Source organism: Silurus meridionalis, chromosome 3 (assembly GCF_014805685.1).
Source record: "Silurus meridionalis isolate SWU-2019-XX chromosome 3, ASM1480568v1, whole genome shotgun sequence".
Taxonomy (NCBI): domain Eukaryota; kingdom Metazoa; phylum Chordata; class Actinopteri; order Siluriformes; family Siluridae; genus Silurus; species Silurus meridionalis.
Genome location: NC_060886.1, coordinates 14,239,664 through 14,255,995, shown reverse-complemented (window position 1 = coordinate 14,255,995; position 16,332 = coordinate 14,239,664). Strand labels below are relative to the sequence as shown.

The 16,332-nt window shown below is 35.9% G+C and overlaps 1 protein-coding gene across 2 annotated transcripts in view; it reads left to right on the top strand.

Annotated features, from left to right (window-relative positions):
- The window catches only part of gli2a (GLI family zinc finger 2a), a 53,356-nt gene extending 46,804 nt beyond the window's left edge, over positions 1–6,552 (top strand). For both annotated transcript variants that reach the window (XM_046845367.1, XM_046845366.1), the window contains exons 10-14: positions 982–1,131; positions 1,684–1,848; positions 1,998–2,279; positions 3,081–3,417; positions 3,504–6,552. In XM_046845367.1, the coding sequence (XP_046701323.1) occupies positions 982–1,131; positions 1,684–1,848; positions 1,998–2,279; positions 3,081–3,417; positions 3,504–5,668 (3,099 nt within the window). In that variant the 3' untranslated portion in view covers positions 5,669–6,552. The remainder of the gene's footprint in view (positions 1–981; positions 1,132–1,683; positions 1,849–1,997; positions 2,280–3,080; positions 3,418–3,503) is intronic.
- Positions 6,553–16,332: the final 9,780 nt, after the last annotated feature.

Sequence of the window (16,332 nt, the reverse complement as noted above, 5' to 3'; positions counted from 1 at the left end):
TGGTGGCCCTCTGATGGTCCTCCCATTTCTGGCTGCCTAAACTGAGCAGGTCTGAAATAGTCTACATGTCTATATGTCAGCATATATCAATAACTTCAAAACAAATAATTCCTACAGAAGAAAAGACACTGTGTCTTAAGTGGTTACAGGTGAGCAGTTGTAAACCGGGTTTTGCCTGACAATAATTGCATTTTAGTAGAAAGTTTTAGCATTAAGAAAACTCTAATTCCTAGAATAACATTATTAGAAAGGAAGAGGAGCAAGAAGGAGTCATTATTTAGGTACCATAGAAAGAAGTCTACTCCTCCCTTCCTACAAGTCTCCTTTGGTCCTTAAGGCTTTAATCTGGGCTCTTTCCATATAAACTAAATTACACACCTCAAGAAAAAAAATATGGTGTGTTGTTCGGTTTTATTTGTTGCAAGTAATCATTCTCCATAGCTCTAAATTATAGCTTTAGTTCAGAATAAAGAGCATAAGCCTTTAATTGGATGTATCTTTCTAGTCACATGCATGTTACACAGTTTTAAAAAGATTAAACGCATTGTACAGAAGCTCTTGAGACAATGCAAGAGAGTGAGAATGCAAAGAAATTGTCTTTAAGTCTAAAATATCCAACATAAATTATCTTTATAGTAGTATATTTAAGTTAAGTAAAACATGCTTTTAAAAAACTAGTTGAAAGGTGTAAGTATTTGTCGGTAATGTGAGAATGGGGATTTCTATTCCCCCCAGTGTCTATTCTATTCTATTCAATCCCAGGTCTGCCACCCAAGGGATTACACATTTCTCATGCATGTATAAGTGCAGTCCCCATCACACTATGTTTGAATGTGATGAATTGGAATTTCTGTGACTCTTTGAGAGAAGGAATTTTTTCCATACCATTAGATAAATTACAACTCAAAGCACCATTGTCACTGCAGTGTAACAAAGTGTGTCCGAGTGCAGGATATCTCTTACACGCTTCTCTCCTTACAGCACATCAATAATGATCATATCCATGGGGAGAAAAAGGAGTTTGTGTGTCGTTGGGAGGAATGTTCACGAGAGCAGAAGCCTTTTAAAGCCCAGTACATGCTGGTCGTCCACATGCGGCGACACACAGGAGAAAAGCCTCATAAATGCACTGTAAGTAACGGGAAATCACTTCAATGGTTCTCTATCCACTGAAAATGGACTCTAATATCTGCTCATTTCTCCCAGCATATTAACACATACAATCTTAGTCTCACAAAAAGAATAATGCAATACAATGTGTTGCAGTATAGTGCAACAAACCGGCAAGCACCATAACACTTTCAGTAGAACTTATTTGCATATGCCACTTATTATTTTTGCTCATTCTAATTTAGCTTACAATACATCCTTAAATTAATTTAGGAATATGTTGCAATACCATATTGAGGAGAACAAATTGATCGAAATCTTCAGTTCCAAACATCATATACATTTCAAGCTACCAGATTCAAAACTTCAAATCTGAAGTTTGAGATCACTCAAACAAGAATAATACCAAGACCTATCAGACTAACCTGACATCCTTAACATGTTTCCTGTCTGATTTGCCAGTCAGTGAGAAACATAGATTAACTATGAGGATATGGACGGTGTACATAGTGGATAACCTGTGATATCTGTATTGGCCATGATGCTGATAATTATTCTTTATCCTGTTTCTAGTTTGAAGGCTGCTCTAAAGCGTACTCTCGCCTAGAGAACCTGAAAACCCATCTGAGGTCTCATACCGGGGAGAAACCCTATGTATGTGAACATGAAGGTTGCAACAAGGCTTTCTCTAACGCCTCAGACCGAGCAAAGCACCAGAACCGCACACATTCAAATGAGGTATTGTTTGCACTCCACATTTTCATTTATGACAAGAGAAACAAACAAAAGCGATAATGCCATGGACCAGACATATTATATATATATATATATATATATATTTATAATATTTATATATTGTACAATATTACATTTCTATGTACCTCTAGAAACCATATGTTTGCAAGATCCCAGGCTGCACAAAGCGTTACACAGACCCTAGCTCTCTCAGAAAACATGTGAAGACAGTTCATGGTCCTGAAGCACATGTCACAAAGAAGCAGCGTGGTGATGCTCCTACAAAACCCCATCCACCTAAAGGAAGTGGAGAAAATGAGACCAATATTAAGAATGCAGGAAGGGAATCTGAGAGGTCAACTGAAGCCAGCAGCACCAGCAAAGGTGTGGAGGACAGCCTACAAGTCAAGTCCATTAAGACTGAAAATACAGTGGTAAGATAATAATTTGTTCTCTTACATTAGTGTACTAATCTAGCACAGTAGAACATTTAGTACCACATTTAATTAATCTGTTATTGTACATACTACTGAATTCATGTACAAATGTTCTCGTTAATACTATTTTGCTTTATTAACACTTATTGGGTTGACTCTTGAATATCTGTCATGCTTTAAATCTTATGGACAGACATTACTCAGGTGAGCACAATCTATATATTGTCTTTTCCTGCAATGTGAGGCATTAGTTTCACAATCCACCACAAATGTACAGCATGATTCCAGTGTTTTTTATGTTTAATTATGTCAAATGTATGGTCATAACACTCAATTAATATTTTATGTTTATGCATGTAACCTTTCTTTTGACATTTTTTACATGTTGTAGATATATTCATATGTGTAGATAACCATACTATTCACACTGCGTTTATGCAGTTATTCCACACATCTCACCATACTCTGTGCTGTTCTGTTCCACCATTGCCTGGGGAGCTGCCAGTTTCCTCTGTAATGCAATGATAAAAGTCATCTAATTAATATTCACAGACTGGGTGTGTGTTTACTGAACAAAAACCATCACACTGTGATCAAGAAGCACTTTTTAGTTTAGACTTGGTCAGAACTCATTTACAACACTGCAGCTTAAAGCTTTGAGCAAACAGACTGTGCAATAAAGTAATTAATACATTCTATATTGCAATTCTATTAGAAACTGCTTTCTTTCTCCTTTTTTAAATGAACTTTATTGGTGTCATTATTTATATGTTTAACTGAGTTTTCCACCCATTTTAGATGTATCAGTCCAGCCCTGGTGGTCAGTCATCATGTAGCAGTGAGCGGTCACCACTTGGTAGCACCACCAACAATGACAGTGGAGTAGAAATGGCCATACACAGTGGAGGCAGTTTGGGGGACTTGTGTAATCTGGATGATCCCCCAGTGGTAGATTCCACAGGTTCTCCAGGGACTTCAGCAGGAGTAGGCCTCCAGCTGCGCAAAAACAGGGGGGTTGTTTTACATTTTGATCATATAAAGAAGGAAAAGCTGAAGACAGTGAGAGACTCCTGCTCCTGGACAACTTCAACTCCTCACGTCGGAAACACCAAGCTGCCTCCAATACCAGCTGTCGGTAGGTATACTAGCATCAGTTGCATAGAATGTGAACATGTAAAGACAGTAACTGAATAAAAGCTAAAGCCTCTTTCTCCCCTTCAGGTTCTCTTCTGGAAAGTTCAAGTACAGGCTCTCAAAGTATTGGCATGCCAGGACAACGCTTTGGAGACTTACCCTTTTGTGAAATTACAGTATTGAATCAGCTGAAGGAACGTAGAGATAGTACTACGAGCACTGTAAGCTCAGCCTACACACTCAGCCGCAGATCCTCAGGCATTTCACCTTGTTACTCCAGCCGGCGCTCCAGTGAGGCCTCACAGTTCGGAGGACGAAACAACAACTTAAGCTCTGCAGGCTCTTACGATCCTATCTCTGTCGACCTTTCACGCAGGTCTAGTGAAGCCAGTCAGTGTGGCGGAGGTGCTTTGCCAAGCTTGCTTAGCCTCACCCCAGCCCAGCATTATCGGTTGAAAGCAAAATATGCAGCAGCCACTGGAGGTGCTCCACCAACACCCCTCCCCAATATGGATCGTATGAGTCTTAGGACTAGGATGGCTTTGTACAATGACTCTCAGGAGAACTCTGCCCATTTTTTTCAAGCCCGAAATGTATCCACCTCGAGACGCTGCAGTGATATGAGTTATGGAGTCCCTGGTATGATGCCTCATGAAATCCCAAGCAATATGCCAAGGAGAGCTAGTGACCCTGTTCGTCGGACAACTATGGATCCTCTCTCCCTGCCTCGTGTTCAGCGATACAATAGTATGAGCAGCATGAACCCTTCTCGTGTCCCTCCACATGACCATCATGGTGTCAACTTGCAAAATAACACCTTTTCTGATGGCAGTTTGCATTGTCATGCCTTCAGCCAGAGGCCCCCAAGCATCTCAGAAAATGTTGTCATGGAAAACATGGCCATGGATGCAGCTGACCAAACAGAAGAGGACATGGTGCTTCCAGATGATGTAGTGCAATACCTCAGGTCCCAGCATGCTGGCTCAACTCAGGATACTGGTATGGCCTACATCAGTGGTCAGCCACAAGTTTTCAAAAGCAACCAGACCTCCCAGCAACACCAGCAGTTTTATGGGCAACGACGCATGGCTTTGGTTGATGCTAATATAAATGACATAGAGCAAATAATGCCCCCCTGCCAAATTAGCCCAGGTTCCCAGCAGCCTTTTACAGACTCTGATAGCGGGAATAAAAATCACATGCCTGTGCAATGGAATGAAGTCAGCTCAGGTACAGTGGACAACTCAACAAGATTTACAAAGCAGCAGCTTCTTAGAGGCAACTTGGCATTGGTCCAGCAAAAGCAGAACACTGGCTCTTATCAAAGCTTTGGGTCAAGTCAGCAGTCAGCACCAATCAACCAGAATTTAGCTGTTACACAGCAGGGTTACTCCCAGAGGAACACTCAGAGGACAAACCCAATTCAGCACTATAGACAGCTATATTTTAACCCCTGTCAGAACCTCAATGAGCAAACAAAGGCACGCCAAGGTTATAAACAGGAAATCAACAATAATCTCTCATCAGGAAACACCTACCATGGTCCAGTACGCAATAACATGGCATTGCAAAATCAAGAAGCGCAGAATTACAAGTCAGGCTACTTACGTCTGGAAAACCAGCAGAATAATATGCCACTGCCCCAAACAACCCTTCAAAATGGAAGCAGAGGTTTTCAGCCTAGGCCTCCGCCTGAACCAAAACCTTCAAACAGGCATCAGTCAAGTACAAGTTTGCCCCATCAAGCTGGTTATTCTCTGTCCAGTACAAGCTCTGATTTCAACACCTCTGAGGCCAGTCCAAAGAGGCCTGCTGCAACTACTCATCCCTGCGGTGGAGATAACGCTGTATGCTATTCGGGTGAGATCAAAATGTTAGACAGCAACATAGACTATAACACCTCAATGTCTCCTTCTGCCAGTCAAGCTGATTATACTACAGTGGCTACAATGGCATCCCCTGGAATTAACCAGGTTACTAGCACAGTGGACTCTTCTCAAACTGCTGGTCATACTCAAATAGACTTTGATACCATGTTGGACGACGGAGATCATTCCAGCCTGATGTCTGGCACTCTGAGCCCTGGACTCTTACAGAGTCTTTCACAGAATTCCTCACGACTTACTACTCCACGCAACTCTGTGACACTGCCTTCAGTGCCTGCAGGGATCAGCAATATGGCTATTGGTGATATGAGCTCTATGTTAACTGCCCTTGCAGAAGAAAGTAAATTTTTAAACCTGATGGCTTGAGGATTTATGCATTTAACAAAGAGAAAGACATTCAGCAGGCTGTGTTTGGTGATATTTCTAACCTTTTTCATTGTATGAATAACACTATAGATATATGTGACAACAGACACTTATGTCCATTGAGAATCTAAATATGTACATATATTTTAATGAAATAAAAGCACTGATATATTATAGTAAACTTTACAAAAGTTTAGGTTAGCATTACCAAATGCCTGCATTTAGATTGGAATGGACAAGGATGCAGTCAAGATGACATATATCCAAGTTAGAAAGCCATATGTTTCACTTTTAGTGAACCACTTAATAGCCGTCCAGGGGGAAGGTCTCAGGCATGCTTAGGATAAATTAAAATGTTCCTTCCTCTACAGTATACCTAGTAGGGGTCAATAAGTGCCTTTACAAAAATAAAATGACACATGCAAAAAGTATTAGTGCTGTCCAATTGTATGTAATCTTGTACTTAGTTACAATCTTAGATATTTGTGCTTCATTTCTTTTTTTTTTTTTTTTTTTGTTTTCCTTTTTTTTTATAATGACTGTATGTTATGTGCATTAAAGCACAGATTTTTTTATTATTATTGTTATTATTACATTACTGGGCATGGATTTCCAAACTTTTTCCTGTTGGAGGTCAGACAAAGAAAACAATGCAGTCACAGGCCACAATCTTTCTGTACAAATATAAATAAATAAACAACAGTCCCACTTGATCACAACTAACACCTTTCATTTATTCAAGAAACTTATTCAATGGGTGGATGAGCATTTTCTACTGAATGTTTGACAGCACTGTGTAAATAAATATTGGCAGATTTCCCGCATCTAGTAGTCTGGGGCAGTGATCATATCACACTGTACTGAATAAAAGTAAAATGCACATGCTTTGCTTGTTACTTGCTGCTTTAGGTTTGTTGGCTTCATTATAATCACTCATTACCAAGGGTTTTTCACAATGAGAAATAATCCTTTGTAGCACTTTTATGGTTAACACAATATATTGTTGATTTAAGAGCTTGACACTTGTTTCTCCTTTGGTTATTGTGTAGCACTAGTACTTTTGAAGGGGTAAAGTTTCCTCAAATAATATCTAATAAACAGAATACAGTAGTCCCCCGTTTATCTCGGTGGTTACATTCCAAAACCGCCTGCGATAAACGGACACCACACCAAAAATGATATTTTATGTATACAGTACTGTACTGTATTAACATTTTATTTTATTTTATAATTAATAATGATATGTCTATTAATACATTTTATTATTTCAACATAAAACTCCATAAAAACAATTCCCTATAAGTTTTCTGGTCTATCATGCTATCCGCGAGAGACCAGGAAAATCAGCCAAACAAATTAGTTATGTGGCAAATACGATTCTGAGATAAACCGAGGGCATGTGATCCGAAATGCGGTAAAGCGGGGAATTATACTGTAGTTTTAGTTCTAAAATCTGAGCAGTTATCAAAGCCATTGTACAAGATCGTCTATATTCTATACACTATACTCACCTGTGACCACATCACAGTAAATACTGTGCAATAATGCACCATGATTTAATGTAATAAATGGTAACAGACTACAGAATAAATGGTAACAGACTACAACAAATGTTTAGCCACAACAACAATAATAATACATAAATGTTTATCAGTTATTGAACACAGGAATTAGCAGCTTTGTATTAGTGATGGATCGATTATGAACCATTCGTTTATTTTGAACGAGTCTTTAATGTGTCTCAGAAGAACGAGTAGTCTAAAAGAGTGATATGTTTATATTCTACTGGACGCACATGAGCAAAGTATCGCAAAATCTCCTACAGGAAACAGAAATTAGTAGTTTAACTATTGACTCTTCTGGTCCTAGTCGGTCGTTCTTTTATCACGTGACTCCCATATACGCTATGCAGTTCGTATAGACAGGGGATAGGGGATCTGCTTATTAAAAATGTAACATTTCAATTTACTAATTTATGATTACAGTAACGAAAGGAACTAAATGACAAAAAAATTGTCGTTTATTTTGATGAACGAAATTTAAAGAACCAAGTCACTAAAAAGATCTTCACATCACTACTTTGTGTCGCCGTCGTTTACCCATAAAAATATCACTCTTAACCACGCCCTCTTGTGGCTCATGAAGAGTGTTTTTTGTTTATTTTTGTTTTTTATTTCAACAAATATCACCTGTCAGGTAAACACAAAAATAATTTTTGTCAAAAAATCTTAATATACTTTTTTTTTGCTCTTTTTTTTGGTCATTGGGATTCTAAAGAGGAGGTTAAATGAAAAGGTGGCTACCGTTTGCCATTTGTTTTACATGATAGCGACACCCAGTGTTCAAATTAGGAAAGTGGGGAAGTAGGTCAACATTAACATTATTTTTAATATAAAATAAACTCTGATGTTGGTGTCCACATATTCATCACTTACACACACACACACACACACACACACACACACACACACACACACACACACATCATTATCATCACAGCTGTCAATGCATTATACAAATAAACCTGAATTGAAATGTAATTGGATTGGGAAGAAATAGTTGTATAGTGTTCAAGATTAATTTATATAAATAAAAAGTGCTAAATATTATATAGTTGTATATTCATGCCCTTGCCATTGCTTTAAACCATCCAAACAGCCAGGGTACATAAAGCATTCATAATGCATACAGAGTTGTGTCTATAATGAGCAAACACTGTATTCAGTATTACCAGTGGCAGAACTGGCCTACAAAGTGATGCAAGAACTACATGAAAATTCTGCACTTGGAGGGTAAGAAGGAAGGAGAGCTGCTAAAGACTGGGAAGGTGGCGGCAAAGCAGTTGACAAACGATTTCATTTTGACAGCACATTTTGTTAAGGATTCATTTGATCCAGTGCCCTGTTAATTACTTATGCCACAGGAATTTCATATTCTCTTTGAGAAAAGATGAAGGAAAAATAGCCTGAGGGTAAGAAACATAAGCTCTAGCAAGAGCTGACAGAGATATAGTAATGATGAAGAGTTGCACAAAAGACACATATTACAGGTGGTAGATTATTTTACAGGAAGAGCATACAGAGCTGCCTGATTTAAAAGGGTTTCTTAAAATATGTCACAAAAATGTTAATTTCCAACGAAGAGGTTTACTTCTACATTTAACAGACAAGAAATTCTGCATGCAGCTGTCCTCTCTCTGTGGGACAGAAGACAGCTGGGGACAAGCAACTGCTTCCTGTGGGGCTGGACACCTAAAAATATTTGAAAAACTGCTTATTCACTTAAAATGTTTTAGGCATAACTAGATCCAGGATCCAAGCTGAACCCCACACTGCAACTCAAAACACATACATTACCTAGTGTAAAGGTCAGTTAATACTTAAGGGCACCATTTCTCCCATGATACAGTAGAAAAAAAGGCTAAACATACAATTTCTGCATTAATAAAAGTGCTAGAAATGATTTAGCAGTTGAATAGTACTACCACTAAAATATATAATAGAACAGAGGTATTAAAGCTTTATGTGACAAAACTAAAATCTACTTAAATGAAACACACTTTATAAGACAGTGTGCTCTACTTGAGCAGACTTTCAACTGTCTTCCTTGAGAGGCCTGTTTAAGACTTTTTATCACAGGGAAATGGTACATAATGCACTCTTTTTAAATCAGAAGACTTGACCTCGGTCAGGATCTGAGGCTCATCGTTACCCCCCCTTTACATACACAACTTGACAATGCTTTGGTCACTGGGACATCTCAGCATGAAGGGTGACATTGTGGTCAGATGCCTTACATTTCACACACTGTCATGCGGGTTTTCCAACTGGTTGCTGATAACAAACCATTCCGAGTACATGGTGTTCATGGTGTCAAAAGAAATTACATTTCAGTTCTGACCACAGAAAAGTTTAAATTAGCTTTGGCCCAGAGAGGATGGTGGCATTTTTGGATCATGTTCACACATGCCTTCTTCTTTGAATGATAGAGATTTAACCTGCATCTGTGGATAACATGGCAAACTGTGTTCACAGACAATGATTTTTAGAGGTGTTAATGAGCCCATGCAATGATTTACATTACAGAATCATGACTCTTTTAAATGCAGGGACTCAAGATCACAGGCATCCAGTATTAAATTTTTACTTTTACTTGTCCTTTTTCTTGTCTCTTTTTCTCCAGATACTATGAAACTTTGTATGTACTGTGAAGGATGAGATATTCGAATGTTTTGCAATTTTATGTTGAGAAAATATTATTCTGAAATTGTTCCACACTTTGTTCATTAACAGATCGGTGACGCTCTGCCCATCTTTACTTCTGAGAAACTGTGCCTCTCTAAAATACATTCTTTATACCCAATCATCTTAATGACCTGTTGTCAATTAACCTAATTAGTTGCAAAATGTTTCACCAATCGTTTCATTTTAATAATTAAATCTTTTGTTGCCCCGTCCCAACTTTTTGAGATGTGTTGCAGCTATCAAATTCAAATTACCTTTTTTCTTTCTTTAAAATAATACATTTCCTCCATTTAAACATTTGATATCTATCTATCTATCTATCTATCTATCTATCTATCTATCTATCTATCTATCTATCTATCTATCTATCTATCTATCTATCTATCTATGAAAATAAGTAAATAAGTAAATAAATAAATAAATGATTAAGAATTTAACTTGGCAGGTTTCTTTTGTTACATATAGTAATTTCATTTAGAAAATGAATCATTGGACTGGCTTTTGGCCAGTGAGACCATTCTGGAGTTTCTAATGAATGCATGGGTCATGGGGTGAGGAAATAAAAGCAGATCAGAGGAGTCATGAGCCCAGCGGGCAGGACAGGCTCCATAAATCTACCTCACTCAGAGGAAACCATTTCAATTAAAACACAGTCTGAATTTGAACACTGTTTGCAAGTCAATATATAAGGGTCAGAATTCAGAATTTATGAGACATGTAAAGAACAAGTTCAACAGGACACCCTTTTATGTTTAAATTGCGTAACACATCGAGCAGCATACGTCAATACAGTGAATCTTTTCTCTTCTTTCACTTTGATCATGATGCAAAGTGGCAGCAATGCCTTTTTTTCCCTACACTCAGATTTGAAAAATATAAAAGCAAAACAAAAATATGAGTGATTTTATTATTACATAATGTGCAAAAGCATGGATATGAATTTAAATCAATGTGAATTTTCTTTATATTAATACTTTCTGTGGGTACAATAGTTAAGGTCATTTATTGAAGACAACTCATAAATTCAGTTTAGATTTTGTTTCAAAAGGGAAATTAGGAAGTTTTGTTTTGTAAACACTGAACTGAGGTCACCTCTAATTTATCAATCATTTTCTGTTTTTGTTAAAGACGACATCATTTTAATCAATCAATTGAAGAGTATGAACAAGGAACATACTCTATAAATGAGGACAGGAAGGAGTAATATTTATCTGTAGGACTTTTTAATGACATAGTAATGCCATTCTTATGCTTATTTTATAAATTAATGTCAGAAGCAGGTAGTTGGTTTGAAAGAGGCAGATGTAGAGGACGGGGCACCGTACAGGGGGGTATGGAGACGGATGATCTGCTGTGGCGACCCCTAATGGGAGAATCCGAAAGAAGAAGAAGAATGTCAGTAGCCTCTTTTTAGAATTGTAAAAATGATTCTTCTTAGAACACTGCTTTTTAGGAAAACATTTAATTGCACAGTTCTACACAAAGAGAGGCAAATGACAAACCTTTAGGCTTTCTACATTTTCCAAGAGCACCCAGATTGCAAGGAGAATGACAAAGACTAACGAATAAACAGCTTTTGTACAGTGACTGCAAAACTGCTTATTTTCTAATTTTCATTATGACTATGATCCTCAAACAAGTATAACTTTTCTCCCCATACTTGAAAGGTAAGGGGTTTGATTTCAACATGGAAATTATGACACTGAGATAGAAATATACTTTTCCACAATTTCACTGTTTGGTGTAGTATAGATTTTAGTATAAATAAATCTAATAAAGATATAATAAAGATGTACATTATTTCAATAAATACACTGTATTATGAAACAGCATTACAAATCTGAACAGCTAAAAAAAGCAACCTCTAAAGAGCTAAGCTTAGTTTGTTAACAAAGAATCAATAAAAAAAAATACATTTTACAGTAAAACTACACACTACAACTATTCAGTGAATGTAAAAAATATACAGGCATAATCAATTCATCCGAGTTCTTTTTACTTCTTCAATGGTTGAGGCAAATGCAAGTTCACATGACACGTGTAAATTAAATGGAACCCACACTGTTCCTCCTGAATCCTAAGGTTACTATCAGGCAGAGTCTCCTCACCAGCACCCGAATGTAGAGTTTTCCTACGAGGTTCAGGATTGTAATTTCCCTAAATTACACTAGCACACACTTTTTCAATTTTATAAAGTCCACCCTCCCAGTTTTCCATTCCAAAGAAACCCAGTTTCCTTGCAGCATTAAAAATACATGTTAATCACAAGTCCTATGCTTCTGACCAGAATGTAATTAACTTATGCATTCTTGCTAATACAAAAGTAAACCCCTGAGCCCTCACACACCAGGGATGTCTGGTCTCCTAGAGAGTGGGCATTACCACTGAGCAGAGGAGCTTATCAAATCGCTCTTCCCATTACTCAACATGAGATGTTCTGATGTACAATTCTAACACCCATAGCCAGCCACAGGTTCTTTTCTGGGATTACAAGGCACAACTGTCTACTGCAATATGCAATACTTAATCACCTGATTGCACCACCCCACTCTTTATCCCAGTATCCAAAACAAAAGGTCTCAAGTCAAATGGTACTACCACAAACTTGAACATTGAAGATCCAACTATAAGTGTCCCGAGCCACCTTACAGATTACAGGAAAAGTCAGAAAACATTTTTTCCAGTGTCTAACAAATATAGACCTTGAAATTCTGAGATTCAATTTGAAAGTTCAAGAGAGTCAAAGCACATACAACTTTATATTTGAAACATTTTCTTAACACTTTAAGCATCAGTCTTTACTATTGCCATCAGTCTTTTACTGTATTCTTAGTGACAAGTAAATGACTTTAGTAATTGTCAAAGTTTTCAAACATATTCATTGTCAGGATGCATTAATTAAATAAATAAACGAATTGTGATCTTGGAAAATAAATATTTAATATATATTAAGTTAAAATAAATAAATAAATAAAATAGGCATGAAGGTGTCATGTATGGAGTTTTAAATAGTGAAAAGCTAGATAAAATTAGATATGCGCTCAACAATTTCACAGCTTTAAATTTTAGAGTCACAGTGTAAAGAATATTTTATAGGGTTTTTAGGTCAAACGTCTAGGGCAGGGGTCACCAACGTTTTTGACACAGAGATTATTGAACACACTGAAACAATGTTTTTTGAAACATAAATATAAATAAAAACAGACAGGAATATTATTCCAAAATAAATAAACTTAACCTTTAAATAAATAGCTCTCCATAAAAATATCTTCTGTCAAAATTATACAAGTTAGAAATATGAACATGCTGCAAAAAAACCCTGAACAAATCAATAAAAATTGTGTTTTTAAGTAAACGTTAAAATACAACAAATCAAAACAATCAGATTTCTTTGCATTTATGCCATTTTATAAAAAAATATCTTAAACCTTAAATAACTTAAAATATTTTGCTAGCCATAAAAATATCTCCTGTCAAACACCAGATGTCTCACAGCTTCATCATGCAGCTCTTCAGAAACTCTCCCTCAGTAAATAACCGGCTGAGGTGACTCTGATTTCTCCTCTGCTTTCACACCAGCTTCACTTTGTGATTGTGTTCTTGTGAAACACGTCTGCTGAAATGTCAGATTCTTCTTTAACTCTTCTACTTTCTGTATCTTCTGCTTTGCATTCTGGATTTTCAGCTTCTCCTGATGTTTTGTCTCGTAGTTTAGTCTTAGATTCAATTCCTTAATTACAGCCACATTCGCTCCAGTAATACACGTGTTTACCGGCAGTGTCAGTAAACATCTACTCAGAATCCCATCGGTTTTTAAAGGCTGTTTTCAGAATCAACTTTTCTCTTCACCACTGTGAGGCGCTATTTCACAATAACTTTACAATAGAGTTAAATACATAAACAGAAGCTCGACTTGATTGACGCTGGAATGTTCCCAGGTAGTCTAGCGTTCGTTAAGACAGCTGAAGCGCTGCATTATGGGATCTGTAGTTTGTGTTATCAGCGCTTCATATCGCCGTGACATTAATAACAATAATAATAGATCTATATAAAATCATTTTTTGTCAAATAAAAATAAAATCTAAATTTGACACTGAGTTTGACACCCTGATTTCTTTATTTTACAAAAGCACAGTGTTTTGGTTGTTATTATAAGTCCATACGAATATAAACAGAGCCTTTAAAGATTAAAATTATGTATTGCTCTAATCTGTACAATAGAAGAAGACAGACGTTCCTTTTGGAGCTATGAGGAATAAAAAAATTAAAATAAAAATAAAACACGCCGGCGCGTTTGTCGACCCCAGAGAGTTAATAGTGCATCGTGGCAGATTTTGGTGCTGTTTTGAGATTTGATCAGTAAAACAAATGTTTACTGATCAAAAAAAAATTCTGTGTTTTTTTTTTTTTTCAAATCAGCTATCATGGGCACAGGCTCACTGACGAAATAATTTAAGACTGAAAAACTTTCTTTGATATACATACATAAGGCATACTTACTTCATGTTGTTAAAAATAAATCATACTGGAAAGATGTTGCTATTCAGTCTTCATTTTTAAATATAATTTCACTTACTCATTCCTATGAGTCAATTAAAATGTGTTCAAAACTACTAGGCATTCAGCTGAAAAGTTTTGTGAAAACAGGAAAATTGATTTAACAGTTACATTTGCTTTGAGGCACAAGATTTATTTATATTTTGTATATAAATCTTTTATATATTAATTTCATAATAAATATTTTAGATTTAGATTTAGATTTCTACTAGATATTTGTGAAAGTGAAATAAACAACCAGTTGCACAAATAGCCGATATACAATAAATCATATATTTGCGCTGGATCTAATTAGTCTGTGGTGTTACTGGTTTGTTTATTTGAACATTCATAATCATATAATTTTATCACTCATCAGGTAAAGCAAGATAGCTGGAAAGACCCAAAGTGTGTCTGCATATATATTTAGAATAAACCAGAATATTTATAATTTTAAACTGGTAACACAAGTGGCTTCCTTGTTTGAAATTCTGTCACAGTAACATTTTTTTAAATATTTTGCATGTCTCTTAACTGTGAATTTGTTACTAGAAAACATATTGTACTTAAAAAAAAAAAAAAAAAAAAAGAATGTAACATCCTCATTAAGTAAAACAATTTGCAATAATAATAATAATAATGATAATGATAATAATAATAATAATTCATTGACATTAAAACAGCTTTTAATTAAAAACATAAAGGATACATTTTGGAGCTTATCGATGTTACATGGTGTGCGGATGCTGTCAGGAAAATGTATTTAAATACAAATTGAAATAAATGTTTACACTTAGTCCTACATTTTGGGTTCTCATTTTAGCTTAACCTTATAATGACACTTGATCTTTTCAAATCACATTTAAAATCACTCGGCCAGCCAAATGATCCTCCACTAACTCAGATTTTAGAGACATTTAAGCAACATCTCAGTACAAGTCTTTTACTGTATAATAAGTAGCATATAATGAACTTTAATGTCATAATAACTTAAGGTTTTAAACATATTAACTGACAGGATGCTTAACATTATACAACATAAGACAAAATACAGTAAAGCTAAATACATTAAATAAACTATTGCTGATCTGGGATCATTAATATTTAATATATTAAGGTCTTCTAAAGAAAATTGAGTGGGAATGAAGGTGTCATGTGTGCAGTTTGAAAAACTGTAGAGTTTAAAATATTGAAAATCCTAGAAACTACATATGCTCAACGATTTCAAAACTTTCACACAGTGTAAAGAATATTTGATATAAGGGTTTTTTGATTTGGTATTGAAGTCAAACGTTCTGTGAGTGGAAGTCATAAAGCACAAACAAGTGCTATATCCCTCTCTAGTGGTGGAATAAAGGAAAGTAAAATAACCTATTGATTTTGTTATGTAGTTGGCATGTTTTTAGAAGAAATATGAAAGATGAAATGATAAAACACTTGAGAAGAATCTTAGAGCATCAAATGACATACATTTTTGGTTTTATTTAATCCTTAACACAACAGATATAACACAATGTATACATGAGAGGAGATATGAAGACCATACCACCCCATTTAACGAATGATCAAAAGACAAAATACATCCATATGAAAGGTGTAAAATAAAATGTTTTAAGGGATTACAGTAGAGGATAACAAAATAATCCAAATGCTAAATTTATTGTATGACGTTTCGGGTATAGGTCTAGACCAGTGGTGTCAAACTCAAATTCACAGTGGGCCAAAATTAAAAACTGGGACGAAATCGCTGGCCAAACTCAATATTTATTGAAAAATTGACTGCAATTGTGCATGTTTTCTGTCTCTCCAGATATGTAATGTTGAACCTTTTCATATAGAAACAAACTTTAGTTTTGCATAAACATTAAATCTGGAACAACCAAA